Raw genomic sequence first — 18756 nt, 5'->3', positions numbered from 1 at the left:
TTGAAATTCTCTCTCAAACTCAGGGATGAAAGATTTTATATTTTGAGTTTGTTTTTCAAAGTCGAAAATACACTACTTGAAACAACTTCTATAAGTGCATTAGCTGTTTGATTAATTGATGGTACGTGATGAAGTTCAATTAGCTTATTTAGAATTTTTTCATGAACAAAGTATAAATCTAGTTAAGGGTGCTTAGCTCAACCATGTAATTACACTAGATTGGCAACAAGCATAACAATGCTAAGATTATCACACCTAACTATTGGAGGTATAAGATTTGTTGGTGCACAACCAATAATGAAGTATCTGGTTAGCCTTCTCGCGCGATGTAGATGACAATTGCACTTGCACAAAGGAATGTTTGGATGGGTTTTCCGAGCACACCTATTCAAAGCTTAAGTCAGAAGTGGAAGGCTTGAGCAAGAGATTTCATTGGAAAAAGTAGCAGCATACCTTTCTTTTGGTGAATAATGACCATTTATTTTCGCCTAAAAATACCTCTTCTCAGTGTCTTAATTGTGCCTTTGATTGTGCTTTTACCATCTTTAATGCCAATAATTACTAGCTTATAAGACTATTGTACTATAATGAGCCTTGAAGTTTAACGTTTTAGTTTTATAAAGGTTGCGTCAATTAATGCACTTAATATCTATTATAGTTAATGCTTGGTAGGTAGGATTGCATACTGCTTGATTGGTTTGTATCCATCTGTACCTTGAGGTGGATAGATAGTGTTGAGCGGACTGTTACAACATGAGTTTTGTTAGACGACTGAGAACATCCCACAATAGAGAATTCTAAGTTTTAAAGAAGAGATTGTATCCAACTAATTTCTTAAACTAGAGTTGTCAAACTTCTATATTTTACCTTTATATTGGATCTAGACATAGAGCATGTTTGGTAAATCAATTTAATGATTCAGTAACCAAATTTAAATTATTAAATAGATTAATTATGTCTGGTAAAATAATTTAATATTACAACTTAAAGTTAAATATAACTTTAAGTATTAAGTCCAAATACTTAACTTATTTTTAATTTCAAATATTTTTATTTCATTTGTCTATATCTAGTGAAAACATATTTTATAATCATGATTCCACATCCATAACTCATTTTTACCCAATTTGTCTACTTCTAGTGAGAGCATATTTTATAATCATGATTCCACATCCATGACTCATTTTTTATAATAATATTTGTGGTTATTTTATATATTTACAATATTTTAAATATGGATGTTTAACAAACAATTTATGACTTAAGATTAATAAAAAGAAATTCTAGTTAAAATCAATGAAGATAAATATTAGTTAAAATTAATGAGGGTAATTATGCCAATTTATTGTTTTAAAATAAATTTTAAATTAATTTCACCAAACAACTTTAATATTTAAAGTAAAAATTAGGTAATAATTTTTAAGTCAACAATTTAAGAATAATTTAACTTAAAATTAACTTAAATTATTAAATAATAAGTATTAAGTTTTACCAAATACCCTCATTTTATGTTACATTCTAAAAGCTAGAAAATTAAATTTAAGGCGAAATGGACAAAATGACATGGGGTTTACAGTCTATCATCGAGATTTGATCCCCAATATCAACATGATGGAATCCAACAAGATCAAGTGTAGATGACTTCCTCAAATGCAAGTCAAAATGATTTGTGCATCACAAATACCTAATTATTCTTTTTACAACCTTGTAGTGTGATTCAAAAGGGTTATGCATAAAGTGGTTGTGAACTTTTTCGAGAAAATGAAGAAAAGGGAAAATGTGTTGATTTTGAAAAAGGATAATGCAAAAAAAGGGCAAGCTAATAGACAAGATAAGGAAAAAACTTCTAAATTACAAGTCTTTAAATTTAAACAACAAAAGGAACCGACAAGCCAAGAATTGGGAAATTCTCATAATATAGAAGGAAAATGACTTGAAGTCATTAAGATAACTAATTCTGAGGATTAAGCCTAAAAACAATAGGTTATGGAATTGGAAAGCATAAAAATAAGTAGAAAGGGATCAAAGACCTTGTTACAAAAGAGACTAATTAAAGAAGTGTTTATAAGTTCAAATTCTAAAAGAGAGTCCATTCTAACAATAAAGAAGACTTCTACCTCCTTCTAATATTTCCTTAGTGCCCATATAGGTGAGAAATCAATGTGAAATTTATATGTTGATGCTAGTAAAATATTAAACAAAATAGAAGTAAAAGAAGAAAATAAAAATGCAACTGAATAGCAAGCTCAAACCAAATTGTAAATAATAAAGATGAGAAAACTTAAGAACATTAAGATCAACTGATGAATTATCTTGAAGTGTTAAGATCCAAAGAAATACTAGACTACAAATGCAAAATTTTCAATAGGAAAGGCTTTCCTGGTAAAAACAAATTCCCAATGAGAATTATAAAGAGAGCTTAAAGACCAAAGCCAAGGAGAAAGACTACTATAAGGTAGAGACCCTATGTTAGGAAATGGCTTGTTGTGGTTAAACAACCAAATGAAGAAGAGAAACTTGAAGAACCTGAACATGAATTAAAGGATTCATCAAAACATACTTCCATGCCCTCTAGTAGCTCTAAAGGTAGTGAGAACCCATATGAGAACAAATATGTAGAATTCGAGGAGTTGAAGCTCGATCCACCACAAAAATCCTGTTTTTACAAAGAAGAAAATTCTATGCTCTGTTCCAACAGAGCTTACAATCCATTTATGAACAAGAAACAACTTTTACATATGAAAAAAAAAATCCTATACTCCTAACCACGAAGCTTACAACTCAATATAGAGAAATAAGAGATTCAATCATCTAATTACAATAATAAACATCATATTAACATTCATTCATTCATTTGGGTCATAAGATGAATAAACATACTTTGCAAAACCTAATGAGTACACTCTAGAATAGGTCTAACATGCAAGAACCTAACTTGGGGCTCTTATACTAGTTATAGGGAACCCTAGATTGTTCCATTCCTAAGGCCTTGGATTAGTAAGGTGCATGTAATCCTATCCTAGGCTCTCTAAATCTACCACACAATAGAAACTAGGCATTCAAAATCAATAAAATACCATAAATCCATAGAATAGTATCATACCTATGATTTTGATGTTCCAAGGTCGATTTTTGTCAATGCAAAATGCTCCAAAACTGCATATGAATGCGGTAGGCTTCCACTAAATGACTCCTCATTGAGTTTAAACACCAAGATGTTGGAAAAGATGCTAGAGATCTCTAGGTTAGAGGTTAAAGTTTTTTTTTTTTTAGATTGAAAGAAACCTTAAACCCTTAAGAGAAGTATTTATATGTTTTCTATTAGGCTTAAGTGGCTTGAGCCCACCATAGGTTTGAGTCAATTAATCTAGTTCGAAAGGTTATTAATTGATTAATTTACCCAATAGAGATCCAATTAATTAGTTAACTTAGTCCAAACAATGAGGTTGAGGATTCGATAATAAAAAAATATTTATCATAGAAAATAAAAAATTAGTGACAAAAAAATTTCATCACAAATATGTGTACTTTGTTGTTAGTGACAAAAATTATTTACTATTGAAATGTAAACATCAATGATAAATAATTTAATTACAAATATATGTATTTCATCATAAAAAAGTTTCCCACCATATGGTGAGAGCGACAATTTTTTACTTCGATTCTCTAGTGACAAATTTTAGCGACAACAAGTAGGTTTGTAAAGAAAAACATAATAGTAAAATATTTTATAACAAAATTTCTCTTTTATAATGTAAGATTCATAATTAGCAATGAAATTTTAGTAGTAGACAAAAAAAAATTGTTACTAAATCTCATATTTGTTATAGTGACATTGATTAGATGAAGACTTTCTTGACAATATATATATATATATATATATAAACTCTTTTTAATTATATAGAAGCATTTTAAAACCGTAAGGGCTTATTAAGCCTATACTTAAATATATATAGAAACATTTAATAATATATATAATTGAGTGGAACAAGGCAATAGTTGAATCAGCTTAGGATTTAAAAAAAAAGCTCAAGTCTGGGCTTATTAAACCTAGAGTTAAATATATATAGAAGCATTTAATAATATATATATAATTGAATGGAACAAGGCAATAGTTGAATCAAGTTAGGATTTAAAAAAAAATCCCAAATCCACTCCTAACTTGTTTATATTAATTTCAGACTCATTTTATTGTAGGACATGCTAGAAACTCATACCACTATGACAAGATAGATTATGTACTCAAAAAAATCTATTTCATTGTTATTCTTAAATAGAACAGTTAATATGCGAATAAAAGTCAACAATTTTACATCTTACAATTAATTATAAGTAACTAAAAAGCAATTTGATGAACTATTAGTCTTGACAAAAGTATACATAATTAAAATGAAAAGAAATAATTTTTAAATTATTGTTTTGAAAGTTCAACTGAAAAATGAGAATCCTCACGGGTCAACAAAATATATGTCATTCTCAATCTGTTTCCATTAATATCATTCAAAGATTTAACAATGAAATACTTTGAAAATATGTAAAATGAAGAAATTGATATCATGGGTGATTTTTAAAAGTCATACCTTTGTTAATACTTTCTCAAATAAACTTGGATTTGAACACAAATGGCATTAAAAAATAATAATAATTTGTAAATCTAAAAAAAACATGTGAAACCGGTACAGGAAGGGAAAAAAAATGGTCATCGAAAGAATTTAGTAATTTACACATAGGCCTAGTGACTTGAAGTCAAGTCTGGGGCGACCCAGTGAGAATGGATTTGCAAAGGAGAAGGCTACCATTTCCTCATACTACATGGAATTGGTTTATCTTTGCATCATTATACTTCTAACCTTATACCATATAGTCTTTTTCTCTGTTGACCAACAGACCAAGTGGGCAAATCTGTCCTTTTCTTTTGCTAATATCCGGTCACATCGTGTGAAAGCATGGGAGAGAGCAGTCAAAGTTTACATATGGAAGAGGACAGAATAAGGAACGAAGCTTCCCATTCTCCAAAGAAAGCCGTTTCATTCCCAATGAGAAACCAAAAATACTCGGCTTTGACATTCTCCAAAATCACAAAATTTCCATGTCTTGAAAAAATATATATATGTAGACTATATCTTCATTGCTAGCTCATCATCAACTTGTTTAACACTCGGGTAAAAGGAAATGAAGGATGGAATTGCAGAGATGGCTCTAGCCAGCCTTGGGAAAGGATTCGATTTAACATCTGATTTCCGCCTCAAGTACTGCAAAGGAAAACGCCCGCTGGTTTTGCTGAACGAGGCTGAGAAACGAGACCTGCTGCTGCCTGGTTTTGGGCTTCTCAGAGACGTTTCCGTCGATATCAAATGCGATAAAGGCGATCGAGTTCGATATCAATCTGATATTCTCGACTTCCATCAGGTAAACCCATCATCTTCTTCTTGAATTGGAAAAGCGGAGAGCAGAGATATTCGCTTGAGTTTGATTTACAAGTAGAGAATTGGTGCAGATGTCTGAATTGTTCAACCAGAAAGCATCAGTCCCTGGGAAAATTCCATCTGGGATGTTTAATGCTATGTTTGGATTTCAAAGTGGTTCGTGGGCTAGAGATGCGGCCAAGACAAAGTACTTGGCCCTTGATGGTTACTTCATCGTCCTCTTCAGTCTTCACATCCATCGCTATCCGCTTCTCCTCTCTGAGGATGTTCGAAATGCTGTTCCCTCTACCTGGGATCCCTGCGCTCTCGCCAGGTAATTTTTCCTGAATTTTCTTTCAATTTTGTTTATTTGGGTTCCAGATTGAAGTCTTAATAGAAGGATTGCTTGAATTTTATTGGAAAAAAAAAAAAAAAGGGAAAATTGTTTCCGTTTCCATTTTATGTTTTTTAGTAGAGTTGAAACTCAGTCCGGTAGGTATATGTAATTAGGCCACCTACCTTACAAACTTAGAATTCCAATTTAGAACATCCACCAAGGACTTTACTTGGAGTTCACCAAATGGCACCCAGGAACATTTTCCTCCACTAAAAACCAACTCAATCCCCGATGATCATGAGGTGTTTGGTTTCTGAGAAAAGAAAAAGGAGGCATGCACTTGGATGGAAGAAGAAAAATGGCACTGGCTTTTTCACTAATTAAAATGCAGAGGAGAAAATAATTATGGGTTTCTTGTAGGCAGAGCATTCATGTTGTAAGTTATGAAGGAGATGGAACTCTTAGCTGTAGACAGATTTTAGATCTGGCGTGGAATATTTTTTAGCACATAGAATTCCATTGTTTAAATAGATTAATTTATAAATTTGGGAATTTGGTCAGCTTAAATTACTTCAATTTACAAATTAATTGAATAGGATAAGGAAAGATATTGCATTCTGCATCCTGTGTACACAAGGGGTTGCCGAGGTATCAGGTTACTTGACTATCATATCTTAGATACCACATAACTTACCTTTATTACAGAATTTCTTCTTCCACAAAAATGGAGCAAAGTGGAAGGTCTCATCATAGATCAAAATCATGGATCCTTTATGTTTTGATTGGTTAGAGAATAAGTCAAGAAAAAATTGGAATTTCAAAACAATTTACAATTTTTTCTTTAAACTTTTCCTTTTCTTATCCCTCAAATGTGAAAAGAAATTTTTTTGTCACCATCCAAAATATCAAACATGGGGGTAAATCACATGCGTCCTCAACAACAATTTTAATAGGTAGCCGGTCATCAATCATTGGGGAGGTCCTACAAGACGGCAGCCGGCGGCCTCTCCCCTATACCCACATCCAAGTCCAGCCAAGACTAAGTCCAAAAATAGAAAGATTTGGGCCTCTTCTTTGGGCCCTACACAATAAAAGGAATCAGAATTTGCTTAGAAGCTGTTAATGTTAAAGAAAGGGAAGGCCGTGGGAAAAATACAGTAATGTCCTTATTTTGTCTTATCGAATGTGACTTTTTGGTATAGAAATTAATTTTTGTCGGGATCACTGGTCCACCTAATTTCCTGTTTAAACAATTAGTTTTGATTATAATTTGTCCACTTCTAGCTGGGTCCTAGAAAGTCAACAATATCAACTACCTCCATTAATCATCGGCTGTTTGGAGAACGATAGGGCTTATTTGGAGCATAAAATATTAGAATATTACTTTTTTATTTTTTGTGGGTTTTCCTTCTAAACATGCATTGCACCTTGACATGCAAATGTAGTCTAGCTCTCGGTGGAAATGGAAACACGTTCTCTAATTTGACCAGAGGAGGGGATGTTGACGTGGTTATCTTGCTTAAATCATGAATCACTTAAATCGTGCGACTCACGATTGGTATCACCACTCCCATCTTCACAAATGTCAACAAGCTTTGAATTTAGAAAGGGCAAAAAAAAAAATCAACATTTTGAAGCTTTCAAAGGAAATGAGATTGAGTATGAACTTGGCCAAGATAGCCCCAGCTGATTTCCTGGAATTTTGTGGTGATTGACAGGTTCATAGAGAAATACGGAACCCACATTGTGGTGGGGTTGAGCGTGGGCGGCCAGGATGTGTTGCTGGTGAGGCAAGACAAATCTTCCACAATGGAGCCATCCGAGCTTAAACAACATATAGAGGAACTTGGAGATCAGCTTTTTACAGGCTCCTGCACCTTCTCTCCAATCCATGCCAAATCCAAAGAACACAACAAAAACAAGGTTTTCTTATTTCCTACTGCCTACGTACATTAATTGTTGTCAAAATTACTTTTCTTGGTATATAGTTTTCTATTTACTACATTTGTTTGAGGTTTATTCTAATGATTTTGACTTTCATTACAGGCACCACAAGCATTCAATCTTTTTGACCCGCAGCCTCTCCCCTTCAACAGCTTCTCCTCCGTCTCCGCCAAAGATGTAGGTTTAATAACGCCACGTTATAATACAACTCTTTTTCCAATTTTGAAAATGCCAATATCTAAGTGTCTCCTTTTGTTTGAACCATATACTTTAGAAATATAGGATTTGTTTCAAACGTTCTCATCAACATGTTTTTAAAAACAGTTCTTTAATATTCACTTTAACAAAAATCTATTTAGGAAATTAGAATGTTGTTAATCAATTTTTTATATTTTTAAATATTTTTTTTGAAAATAATACATTTTATTTTTGGTTGTTCTCTATATTTTGTACAATTATTTTTTAAAATAATTCAAAAAATAAGTGAAAATAAAAAACAATTAAAATATGCTTTTAGAAAATACTTTATTTTTGGCAAACCCTAGAAAAAACTGTTTTCTATCAAAAATTCATTGGAATATATTTTGACTTTAGAAAACAATTTTTGTTGTCTATATAAAAAACCTAGTTCTAAAAACAATTCCAAAGAGGCTTATAATTAAGTGCTTTTTTGTTTTAAGCTTTGGGAAAAAGCTTGATATCTTAATTAAATAAAATATTTTGAATATGGCAGGGTATAACAGTGATAAGCTCCAAGAGAGGCGGGGAAGCATTCGCAGAGAGCCACTGCGAGTGGCTTCTAACAGTACCGTCAATGCCGGATGCAGTCCAGTTCAGCTTTATTCCTATCACCTCTCTCCTCAAAGGTGTACCCGGCAGAGGCTTCTTATCCCACGCCATCAATCTCTATCTTCGATGTGAGTGCGTTCTTTCACTTTCCCTTCATCCAAGCAAAATAAGCTGCATACCATATAATTGATGGGATCACCTACTTTTTGTGATTGTAATATATTCATGTTTCTTTTGGTTTCTGTAACTTGCAGACAAGCCTCCAATATCTGATTTACAGTACTTTCTGGAATTCCAAGTGCACAAACTATGGGCTCCTGTTCACAGTGATCTCCCACTAGGTCCTACCACGAATATGGCTGTTGCATCGCCTGCCCTCCGTTTCAATTTGATGGGTCCTAAACTATACATAAACACTAGTCAGGTTACAGTAGGGAGGAGACCTGTTACAGGCATGAGGTTGTATCTTGAGGGCATGAAGTGCAACAGGTAACCTGGCCATTTTTCTAGCTCCGTTTCATCCTTTATGCTTAATATGTGTAGTACTAAACAGGAATGCCATATATCTCAGGTTAGCCATCCACCTCCAACATTTATCAAACACCCCAGTGATGCTTCAAAACCTCATAGACGATACACCGATGTGGCGAGGATCAGAAGAGGTGACGGATGACCGATTCTTGGAGCCTATCCACTGGAAAAAGTTCTCCCACATATGCACGGCATCAGTTAAATACGACCCCAGCTGGTCAACCCGAGAAGATGTGTCCTTCATCGTCACCGGAGTTCAGCTTCACGTGAAGAAGCACGACTCCAAGACTGTTCTCCATCTCCGACTTCGCTTCTCCAAAGTTCGGAATTCTTTCATAGCCCAGAAAAATTGGATGCAAGGGGCATCAGAAGGTTCTCAGAAGTCGAGCTTTTTCTCGGCCATAAGCACGTCGATAACAGGCAGCTCAGAGAAGGAGAAACAAGTGGTGGTGGATTCTAGTGTGTATCCTGATGGTCCTCCAGTGCTTGTGCAGACACCAAAGCTTTTGAAATTCGTAGATATGTCACAGGTAACTAAGGGGCCACAGGATAGTCCTGGACATTGGCTAGTCACAGGAGCAATGCTCCAGATGGAGAAGGGGAAGATACGTCTACATGTTAAGTTCTCTCTCCTCAATCTCTCCTCACCAGAGAGACCAAGTCAAGATTAATGTATAGAGAGACTGCCGTAGTTGCAAGAACTACTTCAAATACACACAATGCCAGAGTAGTTACTACATCATGTTCATATAAAGCAGCGGATCAACATCAAAGCTAATGTAAGAAAGTTCCAGAGAACTTGAATACTTCTTTTTCCTCTTATAGAAATTGTTTTACAGAGCAATTGTATCATACTTTTTTGATTTTTTAAATTAAAATGTTTGTGCTTATAGAAGGATTGAAGACAAAAACATAATAGAAATAATATATTATGGTACGGCCTTGTTATGGAGGGCTAGAATTCTCTTCAGTATTTTCACTTTTCCAAATTTTTGAGTCCAGGGATTTCACATCCATGATTGTTCTTGAACTTGTGCAGAAATTCCCCCTCCTAATGACATAAAGTAGAATTTATTACAAAACTCCTTGTTATTACTAAAAATGCATCAAGAACCTATCATCACATCATAATATTTATGAGACTTTAATAGAATAATTAAGGATGAGAATGAGACTGATTTGAGATGAGTTGCCCCAATCCCATTTTTATCCCTATTGATAAATATATATATTTCCATCCATATCTCAATTAAAAATTTAAATAGCATGTAATACAAATGGGTACGAGAATTTTTAATACCAGTGCCACCTCACCCTCCCACCCAATTTTTATATAAATGTATATTATAAATTTAATAATTTACTTTTTAGAGGTAATTTTTTTATTATTTTGTGTAAAAAATGAGAAAATGAAAAAAAAATATTTTAATTATTTATATAATTAAGATAGGGTGGGATAAGTTAATACCCAACCTGTCCTAGACTTATTTTAGGTTTTTTTTTTTTTTTTTTAAAAATAAAATCTCAAATTCATTCTTAATCTATTCATTTTTGTCTCAAACTTGATTAAATTGCGCAGAAGTAAGACAAGTATTTGAAAAAACTTGCAGCTACCATCTAAGCATAACTTCAGCCTCAAGGGCACCTAGTAGCAAAATTATGCTTGAATTGTACTTCCATTTATCATAGGTTCACAGTACTGCATATTGAATATACAATATTTATTGAATTATATAGTTAATAAAACAACATGCCTATATAATGTCATATAAAATGATAATGCATCTCCAAAAGCCTTATCAAATTGGATTTTCTTTGATCACTCTTAGGTGGTGTTTGTTTTTTTTACTTAATTCTAAATAAAAACTTAATGTTTAATAATGTTAAATATTAGGTTGTTTGTTTTTGTAGTATTTTATTTCTATTAAGTATTAAAAAATAAAGAAAACTAATATATTATTTTTTCTATTTAGAAATAGTTAAATATTTTGGCTTTTTTTATTCAGTAAAAAGTTTATAATAAATTATGAAAAAAATAGAAAATAAACAACCTGAATTTTGAAAACAAATTGCTTTCAGCAAAAAATTTAAAAAACAAACGTCACTTTAGTCTATCTTTCTCTTTCTGTTTAACACAGTGCATCACGTATATGCGAGCATAATCATGGCTATGTGCCAATATTTCATTCATGTCCTTATCATCATTCAATTGATGAATGACAATTAGGCCAAACTTTAGGGTCGAGAGGAAAGAAATTTCTTTGCAACTAATCTTCACCATGTTATATCCATACCAACAAGTTCATCATAATACGAGTAATGCCCACCCTTGTACTACATTGTGCCACCCTTACCAATTACAATCTCACATTTTTCATGAAGGTAATATTATTCATTGCTACCTTCCATTTATCTATTGAATAGGACATAGGTTAAGACAGTGTTACTAATAACATTTAATGCTTAGCCATTATTTCGATGCTTCTTGCTCAACATCATGGCATAACAATTTTGTAAACCTCAACAACATAACAATACCCATTTAAAATATACCTTGAATGTGAAAAAACAAATAATAATTTTGTCTAAATATTGGTTTTTCTAGATAGCCACATCATGTTTTCACCTTTTTTTTTTTTTTTTCCTTCCCTGCACATAGAGCATAGTGCCAAAACAAAGCCCATTCTCAACCTAAAATTATGCATGGGTACTTTCTCAACAAGTTTAACATGGTAATTGGTACTCTTTAGCTTGACGATGCAACCTACGTTGGATATCAAGCCTTTAGCTTTGTCGCTTGAAAGAAACATGGCTTGCGGTTCTAAAAGCTTAAGTTTTAACCTATAATACTAGTAGCGCCAAAGTCTCTACATGTTTTCCCTAATAGTTTATTATTTTATATGATGATAATGTACATGATACAAGGTTGTACTAAACCAATATCATTTAATCACTATGAAAAAGAGTGTAGGTGTTGAATATATAACACCTTGAAAGTAAGTGCATCCGATTAAGTAAAACCATATACTACTTTTTTATAGTTAGTTTTAATGGTCGAAAAGCCACTTATGGATTTTTACTCCTAAGAGGTTGTTAAGTGATTTTTTTTATATTATATCTTATGTTCATTTATACATTTAATTTTATTTATTTGTGCATAAGAATGTTTGCTTCAGTAAAATAAATGTAAAAGGACAAACCTAAAATTGATAATATAGTATTGATTTGGGACTAATCTAGGAACTACTTAGCTATTTCCTCTAGGTAGTTTCATATATCACGAACATAAAATTTTCTTCAATTTGCTTCACCCCATCAAACTGCCTTTTTCTATCTCTTAACCTGATTTTTCACTGTCATATGATCATTGGTAACTAGAAATTTGACCATTGTTAGCATGTTCCCTTCACCCCTTAGTCATCCATGAATCCTAGTTCCTCTATTTCAAATCATATGATAAAAAGATAAAAAAAAAATAAAAAGAAAAGAAAAGAAACACACAATAAATAAAGAGAAAGGAAAAAAATTTCTCTGCAATGAAATGGGAAACTTCACATGGGATGTTGAAGTTTTGTCTTGGGTCTAAGGTGTTTTAACAGGGAAACAACTTACAAAATTGAAATCTTCTTTCCAGCTCATGCCTGACCCCGTCTTCAACAACACCTATGACTAAGCTGCCATCACGTCCAACATGAGGTTTTGCTTGCAGCTAGCCCTTTTCAATTATCACACACCAATAGGTGAAATTGGTAACCCCGATGGCCTATAGCCTCTAGAAACACCATCGATGACATTCATTTCACTTATAACATCGACTACGTGCATAGTAAGAGCATTTGCGCGAGCAGATTGCACGATATCATGAAAGGATTTTAGATGAGCTCATTGAGCATATGAAGATGACCGATTTGGGTGAGTCAATTGCACAGAATGATGAAAGGGTTTTAATTTCAATTTATGACTTCTAACTTGAAGCGGAGGAAGGTAGGTGGAAATGTGGAATGACTGATTAATAGTTGGAGCTTTTGGGTAAGTTGATTGCAAGACACTTCACAAATTTAGACATAACAAGTCTAGAGATTCTAACGGACGAAGTTCAAAACAGGTCACTTTCCATCTTGTTTAATAGATTTTAATTTTTTAGCATTTTTATTTCAAAAAAAAATTAATTACATTAAAAATAAACAAATATTATAAATTTTTATTATTTTTTATGAAAATAATTTGATTATATATAAGAGAATCTGGGCGACAAAGCCCATTTATACTAGTCACGACTCGTTCTAATAAAGTCATCTCCTCAAATTTTCCGTAAATGTGAAAGCCGGGTATAATGGTGAGCGAGAAGGACAAATAACATGTCTAAAAGGGCATTTTGGACATAATAATGAAAGATTTGAAAGCAAAGAAAGTGACCGAGTACGAACATGATTGGAAAAGGACAATGTTGACTAACCCTCGCATGCAGTGATTCAACAACAGTCTGTCAGATATTTTATTTATACTGTCTCTAACGGAGGAGCCTGCGAGGGATGCAGATGAGAAGGTTTGAGCAGAAAAGCTTTCATATACTTGCGTGAGCTATGTATAATATAGTACTTCTTATTCAAGTTAAATTCTATTTTAATATAAATTTATTAATTATATTTATATTAAGAAATAATTTTTATGTTTGAGAATCCGTAAGACAGACAATATGGACGGCCAAAAGAGGCATGGTTGCGATCCACCGAATGTAAAGAAATGGATGGAATTGATATCTACGGACGTCTGTGACTTTTTTTAGACTGGCGCACATATGAACAGTACAGGGAGGGATCAGAGATGAGCAACAATACAGCCACCATGCAAGAATCGTTCCCGATGACCGGGGGAGATGGGTCTTTCAGCTACGCCGACAACTCCTACTTTCAGGTTTCTATTCTATGTGCTTGGATATTTTTAAATGATTCATCTATTCTTGATTTTTTATTTGGTTAAAGAGATCATAAAATGTTGTCCATCGTATTAGTGTCCACTTCCCCGAAATTGGCTTATCAGCTGATGGAAGAAGATGGGATATGGACACTGCTAACTACATGAATAGATATAGCCTTTTTTTCCCCTCTTCGTACTGGTCTTTTTCCCCTTATTAGACCGAACTTGTTTCACTTCGACTACTATTGAATACTGGGATTTATGGTATACCATCCAAAACATTCATAACAAATGTTGACCCTGTATATTTTACAGAGACAATGTGCAAATGCCTCCAAGTCTATGATTGATGAGGCAACTGCTGAGAAGCTTGACATACAGGCATTGTCTACAAAAACATTTTGCCTTGCGGATTTGGGATGTTCTGTTGGACCAAATACCTTCGTTGCTATGCAACATATAGTGGGGGCTGTAGAAAGGAGGTACCTGGCACTGGGCCTCAAATCTCACATACCTGAATTTCAAGTGTTCTTCAATGACCATGCAGCCAATGATTTCAATACCCTCTTCGCATCCCTCCCAACTGAAAGGCGGTACTTGGCCTGTGGCGTCCCGGGTTCTTTCCATGGCCGGTTATTCCCAGTAATGCGCTCCACTGGCTCTCCAGGATGCCTGACGAGATACTGGACAAAAACTCTCCTGCATGGAACAAGGGAAGGGTTCACCATACTGGTGCCCCATATGAAGTAGCCCATGCTTATGCAGCTCAATTTGATAAGGACATGAGGAGTTTTCTGAATGCAAGAGCAAAAGAGCTTGTAGTTGGAGGAATTATGGTATTTATCATGTCAACTCTCCCAGATGGGACCTCTCCCTATCGATCCCCACCTCGTGCTTTGTATGATATTCTGGAATCATGCCTCATGGAAACGGTGAAGGCGGAGAGACAGACCATACACTAAATTTATCATAAATTGTTCCTTTTCTTCATAGTTCTTGCTGAAATCTTGTTTATACACTCTGGAGAGTTAAAAGAGAATTACTTTCAGAATAGTTGAAATTTTTTGTTGTTTTAGAGATTAAACTCATATAAGATTGATAGGGGTAAAGCCGACCTTTGTTAATTAATTACAGGGAATAATCAGTGAAGCTCAAGAGGACTCCTTCAACCATCCACTGTATAGGCCCTCTCTAGAGCAGCTGACAGCGCTGGTCGAAAGAAATGGGTGTTTCAGCATTGAGAGAATGGAGTTAACGAACCCTGCGTCCAAGCTTGACGGCCCCATGAGTGGACATGCATACACAATGCACATTAGAGCTACCATTGAAGGACTGGTTGCCAAACATTTTCGAAGTGATTCTGTTGATCAACTCTTCTATCTCTTCTCCAAGCAGTTGGAATTGGACCTCAAAGAAGAAATTCAACGATTTGTTGTTCTCAAACGTAAATAAATGATGCTATTGAATTCCCCTTTCGGTCAATAATGTACTGTCCTTAAAGCTGGATAGATTATGAATAATTAAGTACCTGTAAATTTTGGGTTTGAACGCTATCAGTATTTTTTTATAGAAAGTGTCCTAAATGTCTAATTGGTATATATATGTTTTTAAAGAATATTATATAAAATATTTTATTGTAAAATATTATATTTTATTGTAAAATAAAGAAAATTGTTTGAAATATCTTTATAAATATTTAGGTTGGAGAAAAAGTAATAAGATAGAAACGAATTTATAAAGACTATATGAAGTGGATAAAGATGTGAGAAAGAAGAGAGATAATAGGTGGAGTAAGGGGGTTTATGAAGGGAATTAAGCTGAATTCCTAACCCGTGATAAACAAAAATAGAGAAAAACACACGTCAAATAAAAACAATCATACGCACAAGACAATATTTACGTGGTTCGGCAATTTGCCTACATTTACGGAATTTGAGGGATATCATTATTATCATGGAAGAATACAAAGTACAACCTTCGGCTACAATATTTTCTCTGTATAAAACACAGTAACAACACCACACTAAAAAACCCTAATTATGAAAGGCGGTTCCACAATGGGTTAAACGGGCCCAAAAATATTGCACGAATATTGCACATTAAAAAAACCATGCAATATTATTTGAGTTAGGTTGTCAAACCAGATCAAACAAAAATAGGCTTCACAAAGCCCGACAAATCTCTCACTTGGAGACTAGTTCAATCACCAACATCAAACCGCTATCCTCCAAAAAACAATCCCTCATCCTTGCAACTCATCCTCTTATCCTTAAGCTAGAAGACCAATTGAAGTTGCGCATAGTTTCAACTTCTCAATAGTGACACCCTTAGTCAACATGTCTGCCGGGTTCTTACATCCACAAATCTTCTCAAGTATTACCAGTTTATTTTCAACAATGTAACGGATAAAGTTGTATTTTGTTTGTATATGCTTCGACTTTGAATGAAAAACCGAATTTTTGGCAAGAAAAATTGCACTCTGACTGTCACTGTGTAGAATGCTCATTTCCTGCTTCTTACCCAATTCATCTAAGAAACCATGTAGCCAAATCATCTCATTTCCAGCTTCAATTACTGCAACATACTCAGCTTCTGTAGTAGACAAAGTAACAATCTTCTATAGATTTGAAGCCCATGATATAGTTGTACCACCTAAAGTAAAAACAAACCCAGTAGTACTCTTCCTACTATCAATATCACCAGCAAAATCAGCATCTATATAACCCTACAGTTTCAAACATGCACCTGTGAAGCAAAGACATGTATCTAATGAACCCTTCAGATATCTTAGAATCCACTTGACTGCCTCTCAATGCTGCTTTCCAGGCCTACTCATGAATCTGCTCACAATTCCCACTGCATGTGCAATGTTTGGCCTTGTACACACCATAGCATACATCAAGCTGTCAATAGCTGAGGCATAGGGCACCTTGCTCATATAGTCCCTTTCTTCTTCTATCTTTGGTGACTGCTCTTTGTTTAGTTTGAAATGACTACCCAAGGGTGTGCTCATTGGTTTAGCTTCATTCATGTTGAACCTGCTGAGAACTTTCTTCACATACTCTAACTGTCAAAGCTTCAATGTACCATTAGCCTTGTCTCTAATGGTTTTCATACCAATGATTTGCTTTGCAGTTCCCAAATCCTTCATTGCAAATTGTTTGGACAATTGCTTCTTCAGATTATTAATCTTCTCAATGCCAGACCCTGTAATAAGTATATCATCCACATACAACAGTAATATGATGTAAGAATTGTCAAAAGACTTAACATAGTAACAGTGATCAGCTTCACATCTCTTGAACCCAATTCTATGCATAAAACTGTCAAACTTCTTGTACCACTGTCTAGGAGCTTGTTTAATGCCATACAAGCTCTTTCTCAGTTTGCAGACTAGATTCTCTTGTCCCTGAACAATGAACCATTTTGGTTGAATCATGTAAAGGTCTTCCTCCAAGTCACCATGAAGGAATGTTGTCTTCACATCTAACTGCTCAAGATGTAAGTTTTCTGCAGCCACCATTCCCAGTTGTAGACTCCCATATAGGGCTTGTTTTTTTCATTTGCTGCAGGTCACACTTCTTCCCAAGTGGAGGGCTCTTAAAGAGCCAGATGCTGCTTCCTGGTTGGGGGGTCAGTGAATCAGGTAATGGGTTGGAAATGTAATGGGTGGAGACACCTGTTGGAGGATATTCAGAAAAGCTTTTGGGTTGTTAGAGTGGAGTTTGGTTTCTTTTGAAGTGTGAGGGGGACCCCCCATCTCTTACCATGAATCCCGGCCAGATGGGACGGGCAGCCATGAAGCTGAGGGCATGATGCCAGCTGTAGCGGGCGTGCAGCAGCAGGGAGAGTGGTTGGGCAAGCCATGCTTGCTGACCGGTGAATAGGAAGGCAGAAGAGTGGTTTGCAAAAGGAGGACACCAAGAAAGAAATGAGGAAAAAGGGGGGCTGGAGAAGAAGACAGAAGGGGAAAGGGGGAAAACATTTTTTTAGAGAGGTAGGAGAAGAATCAGCCAGGTTTGATTATCTTTTACTTTATCTTATCTTATTTTTTAGGATCACCTTATGTTTCTTGCTGATATTCAGATGATTGCTTTGATTACCTAAGGAGGCAAACCTGTTTCTGACTTTTGTTTATTTGATCTTTGTTTTCTCCCGTATGAGCTGCATGTTGGCTATATTTTGTGTTTGTGTGTTAAGTTCATTAAGATCCTCCCACCAGGCTCTTTTGAAATCTCTTTTGGTCCTCATGACGCAAAGCTTAGTTTTAGTGGTATTATATTCCCTTATACATTGCTCTGTTTTTTTTTTTTTTTTCTTTTTCTTCGCTTTTCCCCTCTATTCTTGGCATTTTCTGGAGAGGAGATTTGTTAGCTTGAGGGTGAAGCAAAGTAGCAAACTGCCTGGGTATATTTTGCAGAGTGAGGGGAAGAGAGCATTCTAGTTTTCCTGGTGTTTGGCTGGAGATATTTGAAAAGAGGAGATCCTTTCTTGGACGGCAATGCTATAGAGAAAATGGTGGAGACATTAGAGGTTTGAAGAAGTAAGCTGAAGCTGTGAGGAAAGGCCCAGGTGGAGTCGCGGAGAGCAGGGAAAGAGCTTGTTAGTTTGATCCAGTTTAACTTGTCAAAGCAAAGGCTTCATGTTCTCATGATGAATAACATGGTTACCACATGCCTACGCCTTTTTCACTGTTCGCGTCAGTCATACCCATTTCCTCACTCAAGCTTGCAGGAATCAAGCATCCTCCACCACACTCATTTTCCTCTCATTCATGCTCCATCCCACTTCCTCACTTACATGGAGTCTCACGGGTGCATGCTATCCTTCACT

At 34.7% G+C, this 18756-nt stretch overlaps 1 protein-coding gene and 1 pseudogene across 1 annotated transcript; both read left to right on the top strand.

The window, feature by feature from the left end:
• The first annotated feature begins 5038 nt into the window (after positions 1-5038).
• On the top strand, positions 5039-9976 carry LOC117929140 (MACPF domain-containing protein At1g14780). Its single transcript, XM_034849396.1, has 7 exons — positions 5039-5409; positions 5498-5739; positions 7461-7665; positions 7789-7863; positions 8420-8603; positions 8730-8964; positions 9047-9976. The coding sequence occupies exons 1-7, from the start codon at positions 5173-5175 to the stop codon at positions 9675-9677; spliced, it is 1809 nt and encodes a 602-aa protein (XP_034705287.1). The 5' UTR covers positions 5039-5172; the 3' UTR covers positions 9678-9976.
• Positions 9977-13830: 3854 nt separating this feature from the next.
• Positions 13831-15375, top strand: LOC117914934 (annotated as a pseudogene).
• The last annotated feature ends 3381 nt before the right edge of the window (positions 15376-18756 follow it).

The sequence above is a fragment of the Vitis riparia genome, chromosome 1 (assembly GCF_004353265.1).
Source record: "Vitis riparia cultivar Riparia Gloire de Montpellier isolate 1030 chromosome 1, EGFV_Vit.rip_1.0, whole genome shotgun sequence".
Taxonomy (NCBI): Eukaryota; Viridiplantae; Streptophyta; class Magnoliopsida; order Vitales; family Vitaceae; genus Vitis; species Vitis riparia.
This window is presented reverse-complemented; position numbering and strand designations above follow the sequence as displayed.

Coding starts and splice junctions, on each gene's coding strand:
- LOC117929140 (XM_034849396.1), top strand. CDS start 5,173: ATGAAGGATGGAATTGCAGAGATGGCTCTAGCCAGCCTTGGGAAAGGA. Junction 5,740..7,460: donor GATCCCTGCGCTCTCGCCAG/GTAATTTTTCCT, acceptor GGTGATTGACAG/GTTCATAGAGAAATACGGAA. Junction 7,666..7,788: donor AAGAACACAACAAAAACAAG/GTTTTCTTATTT, acceptor CTTTCATTACAG/GCACCACAAGCATTCAATCT.